The sequence below is a fragment of the Olea europaea genome, chromosome 17 (genome assembly GCF_002742605.1).
Source record: "Olea europaea var. sylvestris chromosome 17, O_europaea_v1, whole genome shotgun sequence".
Taxonomy (NCBI): Eukaryota; Viridiplantae; Streptophyta; class Magnoliopsida; order Lamiales; family Oleaceae; genus Olea; species Olea europaea.
The window spans coordinates 19291155-19310800 of NC_036253.1; the positions used below are offsets into that span (position 1 = coordinate 19291155).

The 19646-nt window shown below is 36.9% G+C and overlaps 2 protein-coding genes across 2 annotated transcripts; one reads left to right on the forward strand and one right to left on the reverse strand.

The window, feature by feature from the left end:
- Window positions 1-2449: 2449 nt before the first annotated feature.
- On the forward strand, window positions 2450-3616 carry LOC111365692. The gene is made up of 5 exons (XM_022986227.1): window positions 2450-2544; window positions 2657-2800; window positions 2868-2969; window positions 3057-3255; window positions 3344-3616. The coding sequence occupies exons 1-5, from the start codon at window positions 2450-2452 to the stop codon at window positions 3614-3616; spliced, it is 813 nt and encodes a 270-aa protein (XP_022841995.1).
- A 6190-nt stretch (window positions 3617-9806) lies between these two features.
- On the reverse strand, window positions 9807-11393 carry LOC111365693. Its single transcript, XM_022986228.1, has 5 exons — window positions 10956-11393; window positions 10746-10871; window positions 10420-10696; window positions 10209-10333; window positions 9807-10088 (listed from the first exon to the last, which is right to left on the reverse strand). Exons 1-5 carry the CDS (start codon window positions 11391-11393, stop codon window positions 9807-9809), a joined length of 1248 nt encoding a protein of 415 aa, XP_022841996.1.
- Between the last annotated feature and the right edge of the window lie 8253 nt (window positions 11394-19646).

Here is a 19646-nt window from a genome sequence, read left to right on the forward strand (position 1 = left end):
AATCTTTTTCATATATTGCGCAAATATCGTTGGCTCCTTTAAATGAGATTGCAATTACTCTAGCATATAGGAATATGGCACAACGAGGACAATTAGGGAGTTAAGGCAGGAGATTGATGAGTTGAGATAGGCCTTGGCTGCTCAGGTTACACCTCTAGCACCTTAAGCTTCACTAGTTCCACAAGCTCCGCTACCGCCACCAACATACTCGACAACATAAAGACTTCGGGAAAAGGAAGTGGCAGGGCAAGAATAAGAATACGGGATAGTTTAAGAAGGAGATGCATATGGGTCAGTCAAGCAATCCTATATCCCAATGTCCTAAGTGCAACAAGTTTCTCAAAGGAAAATGTCTGTATGGAAAGTATGTTTGCTATAAGTGTGGTCAACCCAACAATGTTGCTTCTTCGTGCCCATCAATTAAGAAACCCGACAAGAGAAAAAGGGAAAAGCAAGGGTGTTTACTTTGACTCACGATGAGGCTGCTAAAAATCTAGACGTGATTGCAAGTATTTTATCCATCTCTGATATTCCTATTTACGTCCTGATTGATTTTGGTGCGATACATTCGCTCATATCTAATGCATGTCTAGCTAAGATTAATGTTTCATGTCAGAAGAATGATAGTGTTCTAGAGGTGAGTATGCCATCAGGTGGAGCTATTGATACGGATAGGATAGCAAAAGGGGGTACAGATAGATTTTGATGGACTGACTTTAGAGGCTGACTTGTATGTTATAGAGATGAAAGATTTTGATATTATTTTAGGTATGGACTAGTTGGGTGAGAATAGAGCCACGATAGTATGTTTTGAGAAAGAAGTAATTTTTCGAAGATCGAGAGAAGAGGAGTTCAGATTTTATGGAACGAGGATTAAGGCACTTTCTCACGTTATCTCAGCATTAAAAGCAGAGAGCGTGTTGAGAAAGGTTGACTGTGAAGGATATCTTGTCAGTCTTACTAGCACATCCACTCAAGAGAAAGTATTAGGTGATGTGGCAATAGTACGAGAAAATGTTGACATGTTTCCCAAAGATCTACTGGGTACTCTGGCCGATAGAAAAGTGAAGTTCACAATAGATCTGATACCTAGAGCTACCCCTGTGTCCAAAGCTCCATACTGAATGGCACTAAAGGAATTACAGGATTTGAAGATGCAGCTTGAAGAACAAAGGGCTCATTAGACCAAGTGTATCTCCATGGGGAGCTCCGGTACTCTTTGTAAAAAGAAAGATGGTACTATGAGGATATGCATTGACTACCATGAACTAAATAAGTTGACGATTAAGAATAAGTATCCCCTTTCTAGAATTGAGGACCTATTTGATCAGTTGAAGGGTACATTCGTGTTCTTGAAAATTGATCTAAGGTCAGGCTATCGTCAGTTGAAGATCAAGTAGACTGACATAACAAAGACAGCATTTAGGACCCGATATGGGCATTATTATGTTTACAGTGATGTCCTTTGGCTTGACGAATGCCCCAACGGTATTTATGGACTTGATGGATAGAGTGTTCTATCGGTATTCGGACATGTTTGTCATCGTATTTATTGATGACATATTAATATACTCGAGAGATTCTCATCAACATGAAGAACATCTGAGGATAGTTTTAAAAACACCGCATAAGGAAAATTTATATGCTAAATTCAAGAAATGTGAATTTTGGCTAGATTGAGTTGGATTTCTAGGCCATACTATTTCAGCATGAGGAATTGAAGTGGATCAGTCCAAAGTTGAGGCTATGACCAATTGGTCGAAACCTACAAATGTTGGAGAAGTGCGGAGCTTTCTGGATTTAGCCAATTATTATCGAAGATTTATAGAAGGATTTTCCAAGATAGCAAGTTCTATGACACAATTGACTAGGAAGGGTACTAAGTTCTTATGGGTAGAGAAATGCGAGCAGAGTTTCCAGGAGTTAAAGGACAAACTCGTATCTGCACTAGTGTTGACTATTCCAAACGGTTCGGAAGGTTTTGTGATTTATAGTGATGTATCCAAGCTTGGTTTAGGATGTGTTTTAATGCAACATGGGAAAGTCATTACTTATGCTTCGAGGCAATTGAAGCAATATGAACAGAATTACCCTACACATGATCTTGAACTAGTAGCGGTAGTGCACGCCTTGAAGATTTGGCGCCACAACCTATACGGGAGCAAATGTGAGATTTATACTGATCACAAGAGTTTCAAATACTTCTTTACCCAGAAAGAGTTTAATATGAGACAACGACAGTGGTTAGAATTGGTGAAGGATTACGACTGCACTATCTTGTACCATTCGGGTAAGGCCAATGTAGTTGCCGATGCATTGAGTAGAAAAACATGGGACGGTTGTCAGTACTTTGTACGAGGCAGGACCATTTAATCAGAGATTTTGAGAACCTGAGAATTGAAGTTTTAACGTCACCAGTAAGGACATCGACAATGTTAGAAGTTTTACTATGAAGCTGACACTCAGGGACAAAATAGTAGCTGCTCAGAAAAATGATCCTTTTTTGGAAAAGAGATTTGAAATAGTCGAAGATAAAACCTTGATGTTTAAGGGTTGATTATGTGTGTCGAAGGATGAAGTATTTAGGAATGAGATTATAGGTGGAACTAAAGTGTATAAAGATTTGCGTGATAGATTTTGGTGGAGAAATATGAAGGGGAAGTATAGCCTTGTTTGTGTCCAAATGTATGGTTTGTCAACAAGTAAAAGTTGAACATCAGAGGTCGTCAGGGCCATTGAATCCTATGGACATACCCGAATTGAAGTGGGAAAAGATTGCAATGTGGGTTTTCCTAGATCAGTGAGAGGTCACGATGCGATCTGGGTGATTATGGATCGACTTACAAAACCTGCTCATTTCTTGCCAGTTCGGACAACCTATACTTAGAACAGTTTGTACAGATTTATATTAGAGAGATTATGCGACTTTATGGTGTTTCAGTTTCTATTGTATCGGATAGAGAACCAAGGTTTACTTCAAAGTTTTGGATAAGCCTTTAGAAAGCTATGGGTACCAAGTTAACGATTAATACTGCATACCATCCTCAAATTGACAGACAATTTGAACGAATTATCCAAGTGCTTGAAGATATGTTGAAAGCTTGTGTCCTAGATTTGGGTGGCAAGTGGAAAGACCATTTGCCGTTCGTTGAATTTGCATACAACAATAGCTTCCAAGCTATTATTGGCATGGCACCATATATGAGGCTTTGTATGGTCGTCAATGTCGTTCATCATTATACTGGGACAAAGTTGGTGAAAGGAAAGTTTTAGGCCCAAAATTGGTCGAGAAGACTTACATAAAATTAGATCAAGAATTAAGACCACCCAAGATCGTTAAAAGAGCTATGCTAACAAAAGGAGAAAGGAATTGACTTTTGAGGTTGGAGAGAAAGTGTTTCTCAAAGTGGCACCAATGAAAGGAATACTACGATTTGGGAAGAAAGGGAAATTGAGTCCAAGATTTATTGGTCCATTTGAGATTCTTGAAAAAATTGGGAATGTGGCATATCGTTTAGCATTGCCACTCAAACTATCAGCAGTGCACGTCTTTCACGTTTCTATATTGAGAAAGTACATTTCAAATCCTAACCATGTGGTGATGTTCGATCACTAGATGTTCACAATGATGTGATGTACGAAGAAGTTCCTGTAGTGATTCTAGAGAGAAAAGACCACGTTCTGATTCCATTAGTCAAAGCCTAGTGGAGTAGACATAGTGAGAGTGAGGCCACTTGGGAAAGGGAAGAAGACATTTTAGCCAAGTATCCCGACTCCTTAAACAAGTAAGTTAAATTTTGAGGATGAAATTATTTTAAGTGGGGGAGAGTTGTAGTGAACCAAAAAAAAAAAAAAAAATTTAAAAATGCCAAAGGTTATGAAATGCCAAAAGACTTTGCATTTATTTCTCACATAAAATACATTGAAATGAAACCTATTATGAAATGCCAAAAGACTTTGCATTTATTTCTCACAAAAAATACATTGAAATGAAAACTAAATAATTTTTCTCTTAAATGTTCAATGAAGGGCTGCCAACATTTTTTTTAAAGGCCAATTGGATTTTACATTTCATTTCTTCTGGTCATTTATACCCTCCATTTATACACACACACAAAATCGTTGTCATCAAGCCCCCAAATTTTTATATGTGGTACATATATGAATACTTTAGTCCCTGTAAAAATTTCATAAATTTTAACAAACATTTTCTTGGCTAAATATATTTTTCTTCTGCAGTTGTTCAATCCAAAATTGCTGAATCGCCTCCAAATGTTTTCCAAAACCAAATTTCGCCATAATTTTATAAGTTTACATGAATAACTACTTCCCATTATATTTTTATATGTTTTCAAAATGCAAAAACTTTCTAATTTACAAATTATTTTGGTTAACATCAAAGGGATCTAACCAAAGAAAGATCGATTATTTTTAATGCTTTGGGTTTCAAGAATTCGGGGCATTACACTAATACCCCGTTTGGCTCCCATTAAATTTTATTCCATTACATTCTATTTTTCTTTCTCCTATTTTCAACCATACAATCTTTCATAAAATAATATTACACGTAAATCGAAAAATTTTCGTTCTTTTTCAACCACTCATTTTTTAAAAAAAAACACTATTCATCAATTTTTATTACCAAAAAATGGGGGCCAAACGGGGGTTAAAATTCAATATTCTCTTTCACCTTTAAATACCATAAAAAGTTTTTATTATTTATCCTAGAAAATTTAGGTACTCGTATACAGTGATAGCAGCAACACATACAAAAAATAAGTTTGGAACGTGAATTTGGATTTTGTCTTCCAAAAATTGATTTATCTCGCAAGGTAGGATATCGAGGTGCAGCGTATTCTATCCCGTGAATTTGGCAAGTGAAGCAGTGCAGTCGTGATGCCAACAATTGTGGAATTCAAAATAAATAAATTCTGAATAACATGACTATAGACTTTTATTTTTAGTGTTATTTTAGTTTTTATTTTCATGTGAAATTTTCTATTTAGGATTTGGGACATGTTTTGATTAATTATGTTTTCCATATGTTTTATTTATTTTATAGATGGAACTAGAAAACTTTTCATGTTGGGATATTTGATTGAGTTTATTTAATTATGGAATGAAAGTTTTAGTAATGATTTAAATTGTTCGAGTTTGGTTTGCTACAAAGGCTTATGGCATCTTGGCCATATTCACTAACTCATTAAAATTGTGACAAGTACAAATGAACCTAGAAGAAACATTATAAAGTTTCAAGTATTGGGCTTCAGGTAGAATAACCCTTCATTACCTCCTTGTCCTTAGACTCCTACATGCTTAGAGTTGATAGAAGTAGGCATAAACTTGTTTTCAGAAGTGGAAGCAGTGTGAAAATTTAACCTTAGTCTCTAAAGACTATTTCACTACTCTCAACTCACTGAGACTTCTAGTAGACTCCTTACATTTAGCTACAAGTCTCTATCTTTCTAGTTCAAGTTCAATTTCATTGATATTTTTAACCATGACACTATTCATTTTTTCAGCTTAAGAATGTCTTCAAACAGTTTGTCATAAGTGTCATAGAAATACCACTCATCTACAAAATCTTCCTCAGAGAACTCAATTTGTTCTAAGCCTTCAACCTTCTCATTCTCTTCCCATATTCACTCTTAACAATAGAAGTGAATGCCAAATAGTTCAAATCCTCGAAGTTGGAATTCTCACATTGATTATTAGAGTTAGACTCGTTGTCAGTGATAGTTGCGTTCATGTCCCTGCCTAGGGTTTTCTTATAACTTGAGGCACTTTGCTATAATGTGATCAAATCCTTCACGACACTCATGACATCAGACTGATTGCGACTTTTTTTTTCTAATAATCTTTCCTGAATGTACTATGGCCTTCCTCATATTTATTTTTAGGTTTCTTATTATTCCCAAAAGTTATTTTTAATTTCTTATTAAAATAAGTTCTTTCCTCATCATTAAATGTGTCGTCTTCGGTAGTGTTATATTGTTTTTCCCTAATTGTATTTAAGGCAGCAGACTTATCTTTCTTAGATTTAGATATGGTTAGCTTATAAGTTATGAGGGATCCGACTAATTCTTTTATCTTAACTATATATAAGTCTTTGCTCTCCTCGATAATTGTGATCTAAGGTCTAAATCTCTTAAGTAAGGATCTAAAGACTTTTCTCACTATTTTCATCTCGAGAAATTGTTTACCTAGGTTGAAACCAGAATTTACTATGTCAATCAACATCATATAGAAATCATCAAAGGATTTATATCCCTGATTTTAATCTCTTCAAACCAAGTGGTCAGCATCTAAAGCGTAGAGTTTTTCACTATCTTAGTACCCTCATATGTGGTATCAAGAATGTCCCAAACTTCTTTCTCAATCTCACACGTTGACGGGTCGCATGAACTTTTTAGGTGACACAGCCTTAAATAGGGCATGACCTCGTTTACTATTCGAGTTACACTCTGTTAGGACATCATTGGTTTACATATTAACTTAACACACTCACAATTGCATGTGATAGGCCTGCGTTTTCAATACATTTAAATAAGAAGCAATAAAGTTGCGCAAAACCTAGAACCTCTTTATCATTTTACTTTATTATGAATTGATCGCAAGATTATGACAATAATGAAATAAACAAGAAAGCAAAATTAGGAACACCAAGATTTATGTGAAAATCCAAGATGGGAAAAATGATATATAGAGGAGAAGAAATCCACTATAATCAATAGCAATCGTATTTATAAGATCTCAATGCTCTCAACTGAGATCTAAAACTTTCAAGATGTTATATGAATGTTATGAGAACAATACAAACCACAACTTATATATATAAGACCCTAGAATGCAAGTTGTAGATGAATAGAAGTTCAAAACCCATTAAAATGTGAAAACGTGTTTGGGCCGAATAACACTGTCGCTCAAGCAATGGACGGGCGAGAGGCGCGAATAGCCTTGTCGCTCGTGTGCCGGGCAGGTGACGGGTGAACAATAACTTTCTATTGAAAATACGATGACTTTTCTTCTTGGTCCATAATTTTGATACTCCAAGACCCACTAGAATTTGGCCACATTACAACAATTTTTTACCTTGAACCAAATTCAATACAAGGAATTCCAAAAACATATCTTTAAAGTAAACACCACTTCTCCTCTTCCAACCAAGCCCCAATAGGCTAAATCAATGATAAACATCAACTATGTTCAAGAAATGCTCAATTTAGCAATGGAAAGTGGTTTTGTCATCATATCAGTAGGATTATCCTTGATATCAAACTTGTTCACTACAATATCACAACAAGCACAATCACATCATGCACAAAATGATACTTCACATCAATGTACTTAGTCCTTTCATGGAACATTTGATTCTTAGTCAGAAAAATAGGACTTCGATTATCACAGTAAATAGTAGAAATCTGCAAGTCTTTACTGATTTCACCAATCAATTATCTCAACCATATAGCCTCCTTACATACCTCTCCGTAATGGCCATGTATTCTGGTTCTGTTGTAGACAAAGCTACTATAGTTTGTAAAGTAACTTTCCAATTGATAGCACAGCCTCCAAGGGTAAACACATACCCTATAAGTGATTTCCTCTTATCAAGATCCCCTACACAATCTGAATCCACATACCCAATGAAGCCGTCTTAATTTCTGCCAAAATGGAAGCAAGCATTAGTAGAGCCCTTCAAGTATCTGAATGTCCGTTGTACTAATTTCCAATGTTCCTTGTTAGGATTTTCCATGCTAAACTCATAATGCCCATATCGGGTCCTAAATGCCGTCTTTGGTACATCAACTGATTTAATCTTCAACTGATGATAGCCCAACCTTAAATCAATTTTCGAGAACACAGATGTGCCCTTCAATTGATCAAATAGATCCTCAATCCTAGGAAGGGGATACTTATTCTTAATCGTCAACTTATTTAGTTCACGATAGTCGAAGTACATCCTCATAGTATCATCTTTCTTCTTTATAAAGAGTACTGGAGCTCCCTATGGAGATACACTTGGTCTAACGAATCGTTTGTCTAGAGTTCTTCAAGTAGCATCTTCAACTCTTGTAAATCCTTTGGTGCCATTTGATAAGGAGCTTTGGACACAGAAGTAACTCCAAGTACCAAATCTATCGTGAACTACACTTGTCTATCGGGTGGAGTACCTGGTAGGTCATAGGGAAATGCGTCAATCTACTCTCATACTATTGGCACATCATCTATTACTTTCTCTTGAGCGGAGGTGCTAGTAAGACTGACAAGATATCCTTGACAGTCCACCTTTCTCAACATGCTTTTTGCTTTTAAAGCTGAGATAATACGGGAAGTGCCTTAATCCTCGATCCATAAGATCTGAACTCCTCTTCTCCCGATCTTCGAAAAATTACCTCTTTCTCAAAACATACTATCGTGGCTCGATTCTCACCTAACCAATCCATGCCTAAAATTATATCAAAATCTTTCATCTCTATAACATATAAATCGGCCTCTAAAGTCAGTCCATTAAAATTTTTCTATACCCCCTTTGCTAACCAATCAGTATCAATAGTTCTCCCTGATGGCATACTCACCTCTAGTACACTATCATTCTTCTGACTTGAAGCATTAATCTTAGCTAGACATGCATTAATGTGAACGAATGCATCAAACTGGAATCAATCAGGACGTAAACAGGAATATTAGAGACGGATAAAATACCTGCGATCACATTTGGATTTTTGGCAGCCTCATCATGAGTCAAAGAAACACCCTTGCTTTTCTTTTCTTCTGTTGTTCGGGTTTCTTAATTAATGGGCACAAAGAAGCCACATGGCCGGGTTAACCACACTTATAGCACATACTTTTCGTCCAAACATCTTCCTTTGTGAAACTTGTTGCACTTAGGACATTGAGATAAATGATTGCTTAGCTGACACATCTGCTTCTTAAACTTTCCTGTACTCTTATTCTTGTCCTGCCATTTCCTTGTCCCAAAGTCTTTACGCTATCCATGATTTACCAACTTCACCTCCGAGTAGTTCACTATTTGAGCTTTCTTTACCACCGCTTGAAAAGTTGTGAGATCGTATGAACTCACAATCTGCCTGATCTCTAGGCACAGGCCCTTCTCGTAACGTTTTGCCTTCATGAGCTCAGTACTTACAAAATGTGGGGCATATTGTGACAATTCCTTGAATTTTCTCTTATACTCAGCAAGTTCCGTATCTCCCTATACCAGTCTTAAGAATTCGATCTCCTTGTAGTCTCGCATAGCTTGCTAAAAAAACCTTTTGGTTAGCTCTATCTTGAACTGTTCATCTTCGGTGTGAGTACGTGAGACGATCTCCCCCCCCAATGGCCCACTCTACCGATTAGCATAAACTTTGCACATAATACCTTTTGATTTTCTGAAAAAGAGATGTGCTGGAAGATCTTCTCAATAGTACATAACCACTCATCAACTACCAGTTGATCCTTCCAACATCAAAGGTAACAGGTCGATATCTATGAAATCGTTCCACCGTCGGAACAGGCGGCGCCATCGGGTATGTTGGTGGTACTTGGGGGACTAGTGAAGCTTGAGGTACTGAAGGTGTAGCCCGAGCAGCCAGGGCTTGTTTCAACTCATCAATCTCCCGCCTTAACTCCCTAATTGTCCTCACTTGTGCCATATTCCTATATACCAAAAATAATTGGATAAGGTAAGTGTATTATATCCAAAGTGTGAAAATAAGTACAAGATCACAGGGGCATACCCCCAGGAAACAAGGCTAGGAAAATATGCCTTCCTAGTACCAACAACAAGATCCTAGATTTTTAGCCTAGCCATGACAAGAGAAAATATCCATAGAAAAATCCCATGAGCGTTGGAACCATCTATTTTCATTAGATGGAGCCAAGCCCTTACATAAATCCACTCGTGTACAAATAGTAAAAACAACGTCCTGAATAATAGCAGACTCATGTTTAGGAGCCTCACCATGGGTCCTAGCACTACGCTCACACCAAATAGCATAAATCGAAGCCGCAAACATCAAACGAATAACAGTAAAACGGAATGACCTCCCATGAAACTGCTCCATCCAAGAAAAGCATTTGACCATCTTCATTGAACCCAATGCAGGTTACAGTTCACATGCAAAGCTTGCTAAACATGCTCAAAAAATGGGCAAGCAAAGAAAAGATGGTCTAGATTTTCCTCTGAGCAACCACACAGCACACACCGCATAGACTGTTTCAAGCCAAAGCGAAGAACCTTTGTCTGTGTGTACCAGGTCACCCAAAGGCAACGAGGTCAAAGAGACTCCCAAGGGATCCGAACAGAGAAGACTCCATGCACATGATCCACCTAATGCAAGACATCTTCTCTAGTACAATCCGGCTAAAAAGTATAAAGCGTGCCTTGCATGAAATCAGACAATGCTAAGGAGCGACCTGATGGCCATCTCCAAGTGTCACTGTCAACAATATCAGCCACCTTAGCTAATATGCTCAATCTAGATTCATGAACGATCCTCTCACAAATAATCCTCTCTAAAGGAGCAAGAGGATGCCAATTATCAAACCAAAGTGAAGCACGTCTACCATTACCAATTTTGAATTTCATTTTGTCCCTCGCTATGTCTCTAGGTCCAAGAATCTTCCTCCAATTCCAAGAGCAATCCCCAGGACATTTCAATTCCCAAATGGTTCTACCTTTAAGTAAGTAGCACTGTGCCCACGAAACCCAAAGAGAGGACCCATAATCCGTATAAAGCAACCAGGTGTTTTAACATCGCAGCCTTATTCCATATCTCCATGTTACACAGACCTAGAACTCCCTCCTCCTTAGGCATACAAATTTTTGCCCAAGCAACTTTAATCCCACTGGTACCAAGGTCACATCCCTTCCACAAGAAGGCTCACAGAGTAGCATCCACTTGCTTGATCACGGCCTTAGGTAAAATAAATTCAAAAAACCAAAATAACACCGACTTAATAAGTTGTAACCTACCTGCATAGGAGAGTGTGTAACAAGTCCAACTCTTTGCCTTGGCTACAATATGATCGACCAACACCTTAAAATCTGAAGCTCGTAATTTTGTAGAGAAAAGTGGAACTCCAAGATAACATACCGGAAGCACACCCTCCTTATACCCTAAAACATCAAGTAACTGGTCTTTGAGATATGATGAAACACCACTAGCAAATAGATTACTCTTATCTGGGTTAGGAGTAAGGCCAAAAAGAGCTTTAAATTGATTGAGGCAATCCCCAATAAGAGATATAGAACCAATCTCAGCTCTACAAAAGACCACGAGATCAGCAACAAAACACAAGTGGGTGATCTTTTCCTTCTCAAACCTCCAGTGGTACTTAAAATCCTGCTTAGTAGCCATCATCCCCATTAACCCTGAAAAAACCTCCATTTCCAAGACAAATAAATAGGGCGACAAAGGATCTCCTTGTCTCAAACCTCTCCCTCAAGCAAAGAAACCATGCAACTCGCCATAAATGGAAATTGAAAATCGAGTGGTAGTGACATATTCAGAAATCCACGTAACAACCTTCTCCAGAAAATCAAGCACCCTTAAAACCACAAAAAGAAAATCCCAACGAACAGAATCATAGGCTTTCATGAGATCAATTTTAAGGACACATCTAGGCAATTCTCCATTGCGATGATAATTCCTCAACAACTCTTGGTAGAAAGATATTATCACTAAAGTGTCTCCCTTTATAAAAATAGTCTGTTGAGATCCAACAATGTCTGGAAGTACTATCTTGACTCTATAGGCAATAAGCTTAGCAACACGTTTATAAATAATAATGCAACAAGAGATAGGCCTAAAGTCTTTTGCCTGAGAAGAATTTGGAACTTTAGGGACCAATGCAATGTTTACTGCATTAACTTGCTTTAATAGCTGCCTCGAGTCAAAGACGGACTTGATGGCGCATAGAACATCATTTCCAACAATACTCTAAGCCCTCTTAAAGGTTTATTAAACCCATCTGGACCTGGAGCCTTGTTATCTTTCAAAGAGAACAAAACCTCCTTAATCTCCTCAAAAGACACATCTCTATCAAGGGTTTCATGCTACACCGCTGAGATACTCTTAGGAAGAGCCTTTTGAAGAAAGTCCATATCCAGACTCTCACCACTAGGTTGCTATCCAAGGAGATTTTGATAGAAATCCACAATAACTTTATTAACCTCATGCGGCTCCTCTACTTAAGTACCATCATCTCTACAAATGGAGACCACCTTATTCTTGGCATAATGACTTTTCATAGCCTTCAAGAAGAAAGCAGTATTCTGGTCTCCTAAATTCAGCCATTAACGCGAGCTTTTTGTCTCAAAAACCTTCCTCGGTCCTACTCAACTTGCAAAATTCCTTAAGTAACCGAGCCTCCTTCCGGTGTAAAGATGGATCCAAAGGCGAATGCTGAATCAAATTGTCACGCCCCCAAATTAACATTGATATCTATACACAACCTAGATATAGAATTTTACATATATATATTTTTTCCAATTTGTTAACTTCTAATCACCTGTGGGACGATCATATAACATATCGAAACCCAAAATCATATCGCCATAATCCAACTTATATATTCTGAGCTTATAAACATGTCTATAGGCCATTTCAAAAGTACACTATATAGGATTCCAAAATAAAACCCAACAGATAGCAGCCTACAAAATAACCCTACAGGTCGTCATGCTCTCTATGTAGTTCCATGCTCACCTACAATGCAAGAAATATAAGTCAATGCTTAGTAAGCAAAATCATGCATGTCCTGAACATGAGTAATAACGATATATGACATCATGACATTTACTTTAAATATCACGATAAAAAAAGTATCATATTTCAATATTCGTCAAACTCGACTAGAAATCTTTCATTTCATTGGGCCCTTAACTCACCTACTATGCACCGGATAGAGCTCTGCATAATATCAATATTAACAATCAAATGGCCAATATGAAATCGACACTGACGAGTGGACCATCCTCTCGTGACCACTAGAGGCCCATCCCCTGACTACCCCTATGATCACCCAATAAGTCTTCCACCCGGCAGTGCCAATAATCATAATATCACAAGGGCACAGTCGAGTGGTCAGCCCTCTCGTGATCACCAATGGCCCATCCCCTGTCTACCTTTGCAATCAACCAGGAAGTAACACCCGCAAAGCCAAACATATAACAAAAGCATGCCTCACATGTCTCGGTGTCCTAGTAGTGGTCAATAAAACATTTATAATGAAACTCACTTTGAAATAATGTTTTGCATGCAGGATTTTCAACCACGTCACATGTCGTGCATGCATATGAAAATGCTCACAAATGACATATTTAATGAAAATCGATGTGAATAGGTTACGTAACCTCATACTCAACAATCGTAACCACCATATGATGTGCTATAAGCTTCTTATCAAAGTTATGTAGATATTTCAACATTACTATGTAACATATACTAGGTTCTTGCATCGTAGTTGCAAATGGATTTTCACTTACCTTTCACCTTTGTGTGTGCAAGCTTCTATGGAGATCAGATCAATATCCTTTTTCACTCGAAGTCGGAAAATCACCTGTATTACCATTTAATATTAAAGAGAATCCTTAATTTAATAACCTTAACGTACAAAATCCCAAAATACATCCATTCTCAGCAAAATAATTTAGACGGAATCATCATTGCAAGTTACCGATGGCATTACAAACTTATCCCATAAATCTCGCTATTTCTCGAGTCAAATTATGAACGTCAACGTCATCCAATTGTTGTTGACAACCTAGTACCCTTAGAATCTATTTTCTAGGCCCAAGAGATGATTAATGTACATGTAAAGGCTGAAATCATATTAAACACAAAATTGGATAGAATCTATTTTCAGATTTCCCTTACCGTCCAATTATTTTTCCAATCCCTTTTCACCCCCTTATATAGATCCAATGACTCTGAAATTTTTACCACATTTCTATAACATGTATGTGAAGGTAATCATGCTCTAAAGTCGTGCAAGTAAAGTGTTCTCAGCCTCAAAATAGTCAATTTCCACAACACTAAAATCAGACAGTTTCCATTGTGATAGTTTTCGGTTTCTATTTTATTAGCATGTCACCAATCGGATTTCAGGCTATTAGAAGGCCATTTATATCCTTATAACTATCATGTAAAAACATTCATTTACATAGATACAAGTTATGTCTTAAGTATTATCCAAAATCAAAGTTTAAACCACTTAACTCTAGCAATTCCACATCACTGTACAGATTGCTTTCTTTCAAGTTCTTGTAACTAATTACCCTATTTTTGGCATCATGAAATCATTAACAACACTCTAACCTAATCACCAGAAAATTCATATGTTCAAGAAATTATAAACGCCTCAAGAAATAATGGATACAAACCTCAAAACTATGAAGTAACTTGGCTTTCCAGAAATTCGAGCATGCTGTTTCTATTTCTTTTTGGTTCTTTCACTCTCTTTTTCACTTGAAATCACTTAGATACAAGCTAATGGAGTTAAAATATTATCTATGAGGTAGATAAGTGGTCTTTAAATAGTTAAGGTCGTGCTTATTGCTTAAGGATTAAGGAATTTGTGAGCTGCAGCCACATCGAGCTATCAAGGGGAGTCACTAAGCAGGTGGAGGCTTCTTACTGCAATATTTGACCTTTCTACCACTATATTTGGATTTGTTCAAGCCTTATAAGATATATATATATATATCCCTCCTACACGAGATCATGCCTTAAGGTTAAAGAAATTGAGTGTTAAAATATCAAAATACCCCAAGCATGAGGTGTCTTAGCATAAGGTGTCTTTATGGCAGCAATACTTGAGTTTCAACCATTATATTTGGATTCATTTGTGACTTTTAATATATATATTTATCCTATAGAAAGTGTTTAGGGACTATACAAGAGATTGATGCCTTAAGGTTGAAGAAATTGAGTGTTAAAACGACAAACATCCCAAGCACGAGGTGTACAAGCAAGAGGTGGTCACTTGTAGCAAAAATCTGATTTTATATCTATCGTTGCAGGTACAAATCAAGTATCGTTGGCTTATTTTGACATGCTTACAATCCCTTTCACTTGTCCTAAGATCCCAAAGTATTTTATAGATTTAATTTCTCAACCATTCATTTAATTTCTTACCCGATTGACACCCGATTCTCAACCGATTTCAACAATTCGCACCTCAATATTTATAATGTCATATGAGACATATATTTTTTCGTTGTGATCATGCCTCGCATTCCAAATGTGTCAATTACCTATCTAGGGTTTAAGATGACCTCGATCCACCGAATGGAAAGCTTGAACCTTTGTCGATACTAATTTCCGACCTTTTCGATTTCCATTACTTACCAAGCTAATCTTCAACATTTAGTTAACCTAATTTTCTATCATAGCTCAATGTGAAATTCACTACTTAGGTCAAGGAGTCAAAGATCATCACTATATAAAGATTTTAAAGCCTCAATGATCAAACACACGTTTTTAAGAGAGAGCAATTAGGAAATTGATGCAAATGACAATGTAATTAGCATGGAATGCATGAATCATATTGGCCAAATGTAGAACGTGAAGTTCGGGGTATTACACAAATACTGAACATGTTCTAGATTAGATCGAGCTTGAGTTACTCTCGTAGGTAGATGTGAAAAATGCTCCTTATTAAAATCTTTCGAGGCAAGCTTCAGCTTCTTCAACTTCGAACACAGAGAAAACATAGGAGTACCCATGACCGTTTCACCCCAGATCCGAGCCACCAAAGGAAAAAAAAATCCCTGTGATCCATCCAATAATCAAAGAAGCGAAATGGAATCTTCCTACACGGTAACTCTACAAGTTTCACAACCATAGGAGAATGATTCGACACAACAGTAGTAAGAAAGGTAGCTGTCGACCCCTGAAACTCATCCTCCCATTTTTTGAATTCACCAATACACGATCTAGTTTCTTGAGAATAGGATCAGAAAAATGCTTATTAGACCACGTATACAAATAGCCATCAAACTTCAAATCATCCAAAACTATTGTTACCATGCAATTCCCAAGATCATATTGCCATGTAGGCTAAGAAGAAGAACCATCTTCCACTTCTGAATGAGAGAGAACGGAATTGAAGTCCCCCATAATCACCCATGGCAAGTAAGCAAAACCTCCTTGCCTAGCTACCAAATCAGCCCATTACATGCATTAACACGAACATGAAGCCAATGATATTTGTGCAACATAACATTTATAGCCCAACATCTTTTATTATTATCTAATAAGAGTCCTTCAGAAAGAACACAAAATATTAAAAGAGCGTCTGGCGCTAGTCTACGGAATCATAAAAGAACTCCTACTAAACATCTACAATAAATAAACCAGTCAAAAACTACTAATATTCGCTACTTAATTCATTATTGCCATCATCTTTATCAATCCAACCTCCATGAATAGGGGTTTCTTAGGAACTAAGCCTCATCATCCGAAATAGGTGGAGGTGCATCTTCACAAATGTGCATCCCAGTAGGTACACTATCGTCTTTGGGGAGTGCAAGTCGAGCCAGTTCCCACTGCTCAATTACTCTGTGTAGAAAGCCTTATAATCAATCTCTCAAGATAAGGTAGGCATAGTAGCCTCCCACAAGTAATTATAAATTGATTTGGCCACCTCTAGCCATTCTTCTTGTAACGTCTCGATAAGAAGGTGGGTGGCTCGACGACTAGTGACCATATGGCCTAGTTGTCTCACCTCCCTCCATCTTACTAACTTCTCCCAAATGTGTTGGCCCATGTTGTGCATTGGATTCCATCCATACTCTTCATATTGCCTCAAGATCTTGTATCGACGAGGCATCGATGAACTCATCTTCCTTCAAGTTTTCTTAATTCTTACCATCTGATTCCTATCAATTATTTAAAGTCCAATAAGTAGGTGGCTAATAAGTCAGGTTAATTCTCGAGAACTTAAAAAATATTTAATTTTGTCATGTTCTCGAAATACTTGGTACTAAATGATTATCACAAAAGCATTCAAACTCCAACATATGCTGATATACATACATATATTTCAAATATTGCATCTTAAATAAACTTTTTCATACTCATCAAATAAATACAAGCCTATTTATATAACTTTCTTTACCCCAAAATCGGCATAGCGCGGCTATTGTAGGCATATTGCTCAAGATCCTCATTAAAATTTTGATCAACATTATGTATGACACAATATCAAAGAAATAGTTTGTTATCCAAGTCTACAGGAAATAAAACCATAGAATACCAAGTCGTAACGCCCCGAATTCTCAAAACCCGAAGCGTTAAATATAATCGATCTTTCTTTGGTTCAACCCCTTTGGTGTTAACTAAAATAATTTGTAAATTAGAAAGTTTTTTGAATTTTGAAAACATATAAAAAAATAATGGGAGGTAGTTATTCATATAAACTTATAAAATTATGACGAAATTTGGTTTTGGGAAAACATTTGGAGGCAATTCAGCAAGTATGGATTGAAAAACAGCAGAAGAATAATATATTTGGCCTAGCAAAAGAAAGAGTTCGAGGTCGGGTTGGACGGCATACATCTTGGTTGGTCGCACCATCACTAGAGATTTGACATATATATAATCTTTCTTCTTGGTGTAACGAAAGAACTAGATGAGGAGAGGCCTCAGTTTCAAATCCCTACCCTATGCCTTAGGAGAAGCACTAGCCAGATTCAATGCTAAGCCCAATGGTCAATCAAGCCTCTGAAACTAGTTCAAATAGTCGTCACAATCTTCGTTCCTACTTTCAACAAGATTTTCTTTCTTAGCTGCATCAGCTTGTCAAACTCTCTCTTTCACTAGGAAAGGGAGAGCGGACAAAGTACCAGACATTTGTCTATTAAAAACTATGAAATTTTTACAGGGGCTAGCATTCATATATGTACCACATATAAAAATTTTGATGTGCAAAAATATTGCTCGAATATGCTAGACAAAAAACTCGAATTTGAAATGACGTAGTTTACCAAAACGGATGTAGCTTTTTCTCTAGGTAATATTTTAAGGGTATTCTAAAGGCTACTATTAGGAAACTCATAGACATTTCAAACGCCACTGATTTCATTCTAAATATGCAACATAGCCCAAATTATACCATTTTCAAATAGAAGACAAAATCTGAATTTAGAGTCGGTTGTAAATAATCTTCGGCCATAGTCATTCCAACATTACCAAATTATGGTTGACATGAAATGCATATAAAACTGAATGAAACAGATGTTTAAACGTTTTAAAAGTGTTATCTAGTTATTCATAATAAGTTTACATGAATTGGAAATTTTACTAGAAAGTTGAAAGCTTTTTAAGTCACCGAGCACTTGCCATGTTGCAGCCATGCTGATCAACCTTTGAGATTATAGTGGGTGTGAGTACTACAAGTAATACTCAGTAGGAAGACACTAAAGTAACTGATAAAGTATATAAATGTTTTCCAAAATGCAAACTTTGATTTATTCGTATCACCGTCAATCTCTTTCTCTTATTTGAACCACCAAATGGCATCTTCTTCATGAGCAACACAATAATAGTGTCACCTTCAATCTCTTTCTCTTATTTGAGCCACCAAACGGTGCCTCCTTCATGAGTGACACAATAATATGTTTGATGCAAAACGAAAACAAGTAATTCTTATATCACTTACAAAAGTGCCGAGAGACCCTAATGCTTGAAGTTTGAATATCCTTTTTGTGTTCAATAAGAAATAAAATGCAACGTACTTCTTTGCCTCTTCTTCAAATAATTTTCAGATTTAGAGATTCCTTTAAATCTATGGAAAAATGGCCAAAACATATTTATGTATAAGTATAATTGTTGGGGAGAAAGAATGTGGTTAAGGGATTGATTTTTATTTTTATTTTTATTACTATTTTTTTTGGGATTTCCAAAATAAAAATATGAATATTTTGTAAGGAACGGTTTTTCGCTTAAATCTCAATTGAAGTTGGACAACGTTGGCCTAAAAATGATAAGAAAAGAACATTCCAAGTATAGGGTCAGAAACCTATGTTCCAACCGAGGCAAGGACAATAACAGTGGGATCAGCAAGCATTAAAAGACAGATCAGGGCAAAGCTAACTATACAATTATCGTGCCCCAGATGTGGTGGAAAGCATACTGGAGTACTACATAGACTAGGACATGTTATGGTTATGAAAAGATGGGACTCTTACTAGTGCAGGCCTAGGTAATCCAAATCCTATAGAGTAGTCTTGGCCTAGAAATGATTGGGACAAGGTCAGGGACAGCATTGACCTAGAAATGATAAGAAAAGAGCATTCCAGGGACAGGGTTAGAAACCTAAGTTCCAACCAAGGCAAGGACAATAACAGTAGGAACAACACAAGCATTGAAAGTTAGATTAGGGCAAAGCCTCAATAGTATAATCATCGTGCCCTAGATGTAGCGGAAAGCATACTGGAGTATGTCCTACAGAGACTGGACATGTTATGTTTATGGAAAGATGGGACATCTTGCTAGTGCAAGCTCAGGTAATCCAAATCCTATAGAGCAGAAAAGGGTGCCAACTAGGTTATTTAGTATTACCAGATCAGATGTTGAGACAAATTCATCAATTGTAATGGCAAATTCTTTATCTTTAGCTTCCCAGCACTTGCACTA